Source organism: Rhinatrema bivittatum, chromosome 5 (genome assembly GCF_901001135.1).
Source record: "Rhinatrema bivittatum chromosome 5, aRhiBiv1.1, whole genome shotgun sequence".
Classification (NCBI taxonomy): Eukaryota; Metazoa; Chordata; class Amphibia; order Gymnophiona; family Rhinatrematidae; genus Rhinatrema; species Rhinatrema bivittatum.
The window spans coordinates 328,313,802-328,323,755 of NC_042619.1; the positions used below are offsets into that span (position 1 = coordinate 328,313,802).

Below are 9,954 nucleotides of genomic sequence, written 5' to 3' on the forward strand. Positions count from 1 at the left end.
AGAGAGAGCATGGGAGTGGGAAGCCTGTGTGTGTGCATGTATATGAGAGAGACTGGTTGGTAAGGTGATGGTGTGACTGGTGTGTATGTGAATGTGAGAGAGAGAATGTGATTCAGGGAATGAGAAGCCTGTGCACGTGGAGAGCGAGCATGGAAATGAGAGAGAGACTGGGTGTGTGTGTGGGTGTAACAGAGAAAGTGATTATGGGAATGAGAAGCCTGTGCATGTGAAGAGAGTGAGCATGGGAGTGAGAACCTGGGTGTGTGTGAGACACAGCATGGGAGGGAGAAGCCTGTGTATGTAAGACAGAACATGGAAGTGGGAAGCCTGTGTGTGTGTGTGTATGCATGAGAGAGATCAGGTGACGGGTGTGTGTGAGAGAGAGAGAGAGAAAGTGATTATGGGAATGAGAAGCCTGTGCAGGTGAAGAGTGGGCATGGGAGTGAGAAACCTGTGTGTGTGTGAGACACAGCATGGGAGTGAGAAGCCTGTATATCTGAAAGAGAACATGAGAGTGGGAAGCCTATGTGTGTGTGTATATGCATGAGAGAGATCAGGTGACTGGTGTGTGTTTGCGTGTATGTGAGAGAGAGAAAGAAAGTGATTATGGGAATAAGAAGCCTGTACATGTGAAGAGTGAGCATGGGAGTGAGAAAGCTGGGAGTGTGTGAGATACAGCATGGGAGTGAGAAGCCTGTATATCTGAAAGAGAACATGGGAGTGGGAAGCCTGTGTGTGTATGCATGAGAGAGATCAGGTGACTGGTGTGTGTGTATGTGGGAGAGAAAGAAAGTGATTATGGGAATGAGAAGCCTGTGCATGTGGAGAGAACAAGCATGGGAGTGAGAGACTGGTGAGTGTATGTGAGAAAGAGAAAGTGATTATGAGAGTGAGAAGCCCATATATGTAAGTGGAACACGGGAGTGGGAAGCCTGTGTGTGTGTGTATGGCATGAGAGAAACTGTTCAGGAAGGTGACTGGTGTGTTTGTCAAAGACTGGGAGATGATTGGTGTGTGAGAGATATAAACTGGTCATGGGGGCATGACTGGTATGGTGTGTGTGTGTGTGAGAGACATGGGCCCTAAGGAAGAGGACCATGAGTATAGAGCTTAGCCACTACTGCTGCTTCTGGTGTGTGCTACAGCCTGCATGGAAGAGGAGTAGGAAAGCTGCTGGAGGGGGTAAGTAAAGGTGGCTTTTTAAGTTTATTTTTCTTGATTGACTGCTATTTTAATTATTTAATATTATGTGATGTGTCTGCTTTTTTTGAAATATTTTAATGGTGTTTGGAGAATTTTTAATAGTTTTTATGAGTTTTTAATTGTTGGATGTTATTCTGTTCATAGTTGTTGTGAAACATTTATTCTGCTTATTAGTATAGTTTTACAATTATTTCTGTGTGGGGATCTATAGCTGCTTGCTAGTTCTGTTTTCCTAATAAGAGGTGTATTGGTTTTTAGGGCCTGATTTAATATTTGTAGTGTTGCCTTTTCATAGATAGAGTTGCTCCTGTTTGAGTGTATTCCATAATACAGGTGTAACTGTGTGTGGATTAGTTTATGTGCATTACTACAGATCCTGGGAGTATGTTAGGTCGGTTCTGTGTCTGTTACAGAGATATTTTACTAGCATGTAAGTGTTTTATCAGTCTTATTTGTTGCGTTTTCTCAAGAGGACATGCATTGGTGGTAAACTGCTGTCTTTTCATAAGTAGGGCTATTGAGCCTGAAAGTAGAAGGAGTTTGAGTTGCTGTTACTGAGATGACACCAGAACTAGAATATCTTTTTTGTAGAGTGAGTTGAACGGGGAATGTCATAATTCTGCTTTACATCCATTATTGTGGATCAGGGGGGTTCCCGTGATGCAAACTGTACATTTACATCTAGCCCTGTGACGATCATGGGTCAGTGTGTCACGCATGTGAGAACCATCTGTCAGGTGTGTCCCGACAGAAAAAAGGTTGAGAACCACTGGATTAAAGAAACTTTTAAAGAAACAAAATAAATAATGGTTCCTTTCAATTTTTAATGGGACTTCTGCACATAAAATAGTATTCTATGTACAGAAGTAGGCTTTTACACAATTGCCCTCCAGGCATGTACATAAACTGATGTTTGTGGGTCATTGCTGAATGTAAATTTACCCAGACTGATCAGAGATGTTTCTGGGGGAAGTGTTACAGAGGGATTTAAATTTACATATATACAAAATTCAATTGTATGTACACCAAATAGCAGATATAACTTGTATAGGGTAGTTTTGGTGGGATAGAGGTGCATATTCAGTCAATATGTGGCTTGGCAAATTAGCTGGATAAAGTAATCTGGATAATTTTGCCTATATATTTGTCATTTGATGAGTCACTGTTGTTTATTTAATATTTATTCTCATGTTCTGAAACTCCGTTTATTGTAACGCCTCACCGCGATTGTTTTGTTTTATGTAAACCGACCTGATTTGATATTTGTATCGAGAACGTCGGTATATAAAAATGCTAAATAAATAAATAAATAAATAAATATAGTTAGTGTTGTAGCCATACAGCTGAATATATTTGGCTATCGTAAAGTTAGCCAAATAAGTTTATCTGGCTAACTTTAGGGCAGGTCTACAGAATTACCAAACTCAGGGCCTCATTTTCTAAAGTATCGCAGGCCTGCGATACTTTAGAAAATCACGCTAATGGGGGGTGGTCCTGCACTAGCCGGCAGCAATCGCCCCGCCGCGTTGCAATCGCTGCCGGTTTCACACCCAATAGCACCACAGTGCAAGGTGGTGCTATTGGACGTGAAATAGGACGCGAAAAGGCTCCTTACCTTTTCGCCGTCTGCGCCTTCTTTGCAGAGTTGGCCCAAGTGACGCCCCCGACTCCTCCTCTTCCGGGGCTGACTCCACCCCATATCGCTAGCGCACGCTTGCGCTGATAACGCAAGACTGCGCTGCTAGCGCAAGCGTGCGCTACCATTGGAAAATGAGACCCTTAGCCAGATAACTTATCTGGCTATCTCTGAATATCTGAGTTAGCCAGATCACTTTTCTGGTTAAATCAGTTCCTCCCAGTCATGCACCCAGAATGCTCCTAATTAATCTGGATGAATTGTAGTCAAATAAAAAGCTATCCGGCTAGAATTTAGATGGATAAGTCCCTAAATTTTCATTCAGCCGGATAACTTCTAAGTTATCCGACTAAATGCTTCTGAATGCTTCTGAATTTATATGTATAGATTCACTTTGAAGATAGTGTAACTTATGCTCATATTTGCAGTGTAAGTTATGCAGAATGTTTGAAATTTACCCTATCAATGTATTATCTTGAAATGACCAAGAATTCGTGGCTTACTCAGTCATCTTTTCTACTAGATAAAGTGAGACAAAATGTAAAAATAGAGATGTAGTACTTGCAAGAATTTTAGTTAATTTGGTCAGCAGTTCACACAAGGAAAGTAATTATAATGCTTGTTTTCCCTTCAAAGAATGAAGAAATAATAGTGTTTAAAGTGATTGAAAGCTCCATCTACTTCCACCATTATGAAACAGAGCACATTGTTATGATGCTTTGTTGACCTCATCAGAACTTCATTCAGCTATCACGCTGATAGGAGTAAAGCATGAATATAGTCATAACAAGAAGAAAGATTCTTTAAAATCTGAAATAAAGCTATAATAAAAGGTATACATAGGGTTCTATGTAGTAAGATACATTAAAATTGTCAATACAGGGTAGCAGATCATTTTTAACACATGTTATCAATTTAATTCTTGATGAAAAAAAGAGCATAAAGGGGCCGATTTTAAATATTATGCACGGGTACATTTGTGTGCGCTACCTGGCGAGCACAAATGTACACCCGATTTTATAACATGTGCGCGCTGCTGCGCGCATATTATAAAATCGGGGTCGGTGCACAAGGGGATGCACACATGTGCACCTTGCGCGCGCCGAGCCCGAGGGGAGCCCCAATGGCTTTCCTCGTTCCCTCCAAGGCCGTTTCGAAATCGGAGCGGCCTTGGAGAGAACTTTTTTTCAGCCCCCCCCACCTTTCCCTTCCTTCCCCCTCCCTTCCCCTATCTAACCCACCCCCCAGCCCTAACTAAATCCCCCCTACCTTTGTTTCAAAAGTTACGCCTGCCTATTAGTACATACTAATATTAGTAAATAAAATACTAAATAGTACATAAATACTAATATTAGTACATAAAAGATTCTATCTTTTTAGTAAATTGGAAGTTAAATCCTTGACAATGCCCATGTTAAAATCAATACATTAATGGGTCATTTTAACATGACATTAAATAGTAGGGAAGTGCATTTGCTTTAAATAAATGTGCATTCCAAACCTAAATTGGGCATTTTAATTAAATCTGAAAGAATTCAAACATGGTCATAAAAATGTTGTTTTTATTTGTTTTGGATAACACAATATTTCCCTCAGCTGGTGCATCACGCTCCCTCTCTTGCCATATTCAAATCCAGTCTAAAAGCCACCTCTCTGAGTCTGCTGTTAAATCTTAACCCCTGGGAATCCCACACAACTATATTCTTAAATGAAATTCCCAAAATCTCTTTTGCCCTGCATATTTGTGTTGATTATTGTGAGGTCAATGTTCAAAGACATTTAGGGGGTCATTTACTAAGCATTTTTTCCCATAGACACAAAATGGGAGAAAACCTTTAGTAAATGGTCCCCATAGATAGATAACTCACAAGTTCATTTAAATATTTAATTTAAACTGCAAGTTAATCATTTATATTTTTAGTTTTGAATTTTGACCTCAATGTAAGCTTAACTGGGAAGGACCTATCTCTTAAAGGTTTTTGTACAGTTTTGCATGTGTTGATTAGCACTATGGAAGTTATAAGTACTAGATTTGAAGAAAAAATGAGGGAAAAAAACCCCTCTGAAACAAATGTTTGGCAAAAAAGCAACCCAAAACAAAACAAAGTAACCAAAATTACAATTTTGGCCATTCATATCTCTAGTAAATAGACTCCTATCTCTCAGATCCCAACACTAAACTTTATTTTTTGAGTTGTAGCTAACTTTCCAGAAAATAATGATGCTTACAATTCTTCAGGCAGGCTGCATTATTGTATTTGCATGCTTTGTCTAGAATTGAGATGTTCTTCATACATGCAAAGCAGCTCATTACCAAACTTGTGTAGTTGGAGAATAACTCCTGTATTGCTAAGGCATTTACCACATAATAAATGCCTAACACATCAAGGTAAATATAGTTTGCATTTGTTTGATCAGATTAGGAAACATAATATTTTATGGTGAGTAAAATCACTTGTGCACAAGTCAGTGAAAAATGAAAATACTGGGAGTAATTTTATTATTGCTTGCATAGATTCAAAGTCAATAACCCACAGACTTTACACTAATTTTTTGGACCTGACACGGTAGCCTTCATTCACAATTACCCCTATTTTATATCTCCTTCCATCTTACAATATGCATAGTCCAGGATTGGACCTGAGGCATGCACCAGGGCTCCATCCAGGACCTTGCAATCATGAGTGTCATTCTTAGGCAATGACCAAATGACCATGACTCCCTCCCCCATCCCGAGGAATGTGAATGCTGCCTTTTAGCCCTGGCTCACCCAGAAGAGTGGATACTTGAATTGGGGATGAAACCAAGGACCAGGTACATGGATATGCCCAGCACATATCAACTAAGCCATTGGACCAGTTAACTTTATACCAGTTAACTTTACCTTTGAAATTTTTCCCTGAAAAATTACCCTCCACATTTACATGTGTTGATTTGTGGAAGTAAAGTTTTTTGTTTTTTTTTAAGGAAAAATGCAAGCATCCTTTTGAAAATACAAAAATATGCATCTAAATGCATACAGACTCCTCCCCAACAGGAATCTCTCTTGTCTCTGCGGTGAAAGTACACTAGCAATTTTCTAAATATTCATATTGGTGGGTATTTAGCCCAAGGAAATGGCCTTGTAAATGGCCTACCCTGTGCTCATTGAATATTACAACCAACACTATAATCCAAAAATATAGTGAGGGAAAATCAAATCTTTGTTACTTTGTACTGCATAAAGTAAAAAAAAAACAAACAGCAAGCCTCCAATGTTATTTTTGTTTTCTATAATTTTTTTGGTTATTCTGCTTCCTTTATACGATAATGGTTGCACATTTTAAAATTAAAAAATGGAAGGGAAATAAACATAAACTTGGTTCTAAGGATAAAAGATAAAAATGAATGGACATCAAACTGAATCTCTGGTGACAGAAGCAAAGAGGAAAATTAGAATGGCCAATATTCCTAATCTTTAGACAAATACTATGTTCTGTTCTGTTATATTTTTAGATATCCATGATCAGAACAACAAGAAACCAGTTATGGTCTATATCCATGGTGGGTCCTATATGGAAGGAACTGGTAATATGATTGATGGCAGTATCTTAGCAAGCTATGGAAATGTCATCGTGATAACCCTCAACTACAGACTAGGGGTTTTAGGTAAGTGATTTACATCTTCTACCAAAAGTGTTGTGAGTGCATTATGATTATATGATGGTCTTTTCATTATATTAGTTAATTGGACAGAGATGTTTTATTGCTGAGTGTGCTTGATCTACTGAAGCTATTACAAGAGCATTTGATTTATTTCATAAAATAAAGAATATAATTCCAATGGGAAACTATAAATTCTTATTTTGAGTACCTTCATTTCCAGTTTTGCTGATATTTTACAAAGTGAAAAGTTATTAATAGAGATATGTCATTTTCTATTGCACATATTACTTTCTCTATGTTAAACATATGGATTCCCCATGGCTTTACAGAAATCAAAAGGAGAACTTTCTTTGCCCATGAGTCAGTGGTTTAAACAAGCCTGAATGAATTTCTAATCTTGTATAAAGATCCATGCTTTGACATTTAAGGGTAGACAATTTAAACAGAAAACAGAAGATTCTTTGTTTCATTTAATAGAAAATTGATGATTCCATCATCAGTCCCATTTAGCTTTCAATCCAATATATTCTGATACAATACAATTTTACAGTAGAATCATGCCCAAGTTCCATTCCATGGGATTTGCTGTATTCTCTTATCCTGTATTCAATATTTGCTTATAGGCCTAGTCTTGGAGGTTTCTGCTCAATTCTTAATTATTGGTTTAGAATCATCCCCTATATCAGTACAGCACCTACAGAAACACCTACAGAAACCTTTACTATAGAATTAAACAAAATGGATGAGGATAGATACATGATCAAATTAGGAAGAATAAGCAGTATTAGTCCATTAGATTGCAGATGAATGTCTTGTCCAGCAAATCAATGTTTCCTTACACAATCCTTACACCTAACCAGTCTGATTTTCTGGATAGCCATGTTAAATATTCATGACATGGAGATGCAATTCAGGCAAATCTAATGTATGCAGATCTACATCATGCATAATCATTAAAATAGCCTGGAAACTAGATTGGTTAGATGTGCCTCCTGGACAGGGTTGGGAGTCACTGCAGTAAATGAAATCTTGGTTTCACCAGCAGAATGCATTCAGTGAGATTTTGAATCAATTCATTAAAAGGAAATTAGACATTCACTCAAAAAAAGAACAAAAACTTGGTATTTAGTAATGTTACTGTACAGTGTGTGTAGTAGAGGCTTCCCATGTATAATGTGTTTAATGTGTAATATATATTAACTAGAATACAAGCCTTGGAGACCTGATGCTCCTACAAGGGTTGGATTTGTCATGTAATTGATGTAATAACACAAACACATTATTAAAGATACTGTCATGACAACTGTATTTTGTTTTTGTTTGCAAAGGCATTTTGCTTTCTTAAAAGTGCAGGGCATTTTTCATGATTTTATGGTTGTACGAGCCCCATTCAATCATTTACACACTTATTCCTGATAAATGCATGGCTATTAAACCCCTATGGGCTACACACATTATACTAAAATCGCCTTCTTAGCAAAACATAAGTATCTAGGGGGCAAATTTTCAAGTAATTTGTTTGCATAACTGTGGAGTTAGGAGGCTAGAGTGGCTGCTTTTATAATCTAGATTTGCAGAGCAGCTAGATTTAGCTTTACAAATTCTGGGTGGTCCCAGGCTTCTGATTGTTTTGGAGAGGGCAACTTAGGGGGTCATTTTCCAACGGGATCGCACGCGAAAAGCGACTTTTTGCACATGAAAAGTCCCTTTTCACGTGCATTACCTAGATCGGGGCAGGTTCTGGGCGGTGTTGGCACCGGAAGGGGAGGAGTTGGGGTGGCATCAGGGCGGACGCTGTGAAGACATCGCTGACGGCGAAAAAGTAAGGACCCTTATCGCCATCAGTAACATGCCCAATAGCACCACCTTTCATGGTGGCGCTATTGGTTTGCGAAAGCCAGCAGCGATAGCACCACGGTGGTGCAATTGCTGCCGACTTTCGCAGGCCCGCCCCCCGCCCCCTGGTACCACGCGATTCACATAAGCCTGCGCTGTTAGAAAATCTAGCCCTTAGTTAGCTAGCAATAATTTTCATTTCTAGCCAGATAAGTATGTTGGCTATCACTGTGAACTTAAATCTAGCCAGCTAACTTTTGGCTCCTAACTAAAGGCAGGAGGCTGACTAAAGTTAGCCAGTTAATATAGATAATTAGCTATTTATAGCTGATAAACTTTAGCAAAATTTGCAGCCACAAACTATCTAAAGAAAAAAAACAGTGAAAGCAACCTTCAGGATTTCAGTAGCATACAGAATACTAAGAAAAGACCAATTTGCATCATCCTTTCTGCTGGTGATGAAACTCATACTTTTATCTGAGATGTACTACAGAAGTCATTTACTTTCCTATAGCTCATCAGACTGGACCCACAACTTTATATGGAAACCTGCAGCATTTTAATGATTAGCATGCAGCCATGCCAGTTGCTTTAAGCAAGGGTCAATCTGTAGCTATACTGCAACCTGAGCGATTCCATTGAAATTAATGGAGTTGGTTGTGCATTAGTGAGCCAGCCCATGGTAGGCTTCAGGCCACTGCAGTATTTCAGTAAGGTGACCAGTAATATCTCATCTACATGCTCATGAGAAAAAGAGGAAATCTAGGGATGATATAATTTACAAATCATTCTATCATAGACTCATGAAAATGTTTAATGAAAATATCTTCCTTTTCCAGTTTTCCTGAAAAAAGCTAAGCTAAAATGTTTATTACTTGCTGTACTGTTTAACAAGTAAAGGTGTTATATATAATATTGTATATTAATACCAGGTAGGAATATGATTTACTTATGAGCAGTGATACAATATTCTATTTTTCTTCCATTTTGACTTATTAATATTTGCAGCACCTCAATATTTCTAAACATTTGAAACAGCAAATTACATGTCTTAATCCTAATTCTTAAAGTCGATTGTCTCCAATTTTTTATCTTTATCTTACAACTGATGGATACATACATAAATTGAATTATTTCATAGTTTAACCCTAATTCCAGTTTGAAGTAGTTTCAAGTTTGTAGATAATAGAAGGACTAGGGGGCACTCCATGAAGTTAGCATGTGGCACATTTAAAACTAATCGGAGAAAGTTTTTTTTTCACTCAAAGCACAATTAAACTCTGGTATTTGTTGCCAGAGGATGTGGTTAGTGCAATTAGTGTAGCTGTGTTTAAAAAGGAATTGGATAAGTTCTTGGAGGAGAAGTCCATTACCTGCTATTAATTAAGTTGACTTAGAAAATAGCCACTGCTATTACTAGCAACAGTAGCATGGAATAGACTTAGTTTTTGGGTACTTGCCAGGTTCTTATGGCCTGGATTGGCCACTGTTGGAAACAGGATGCTGGGCTTGATGGACCCTTGGTCTGACCTAGTATGGCATGTTCTTAACTTAGGAGCATTTATTTATTTATTTAGAAGTTTTTATATACCGATGAACGTTGGGAACATCTCATCGGTTCACATAAAACATAA

The 9,954-nt window shown here is 38.2% G+C and overlaps 1 protein-coding gene across 1 annotated transcript in view; it reads left to right on the forward strand.

Annotated features, from left to right (window-relative positions):
• The window catches only part of LOC115092452 (neuroligin-4, X-linked-like), a 663,771-nt gene extending 656,560 nt beyond the window's left edge, over positions 1-7,211 (forward strand). The window contains exons 5-6 of the mRNA XM_029603289.1: positions 6,335-6,487; positions 7,108-7,211. Coding sequence (XP_029459149.1) covers positions 6,335-6,487; positions 7,108-7,211 — 257 coding nt within the window. The remainder of the gene's footprint in view (positions 1-6,334; positions 6,488-7,107) is intronic.
• The last annotated feature ends 2,743 nt before the right edge of the window (positions 7,212-9,954 follow it).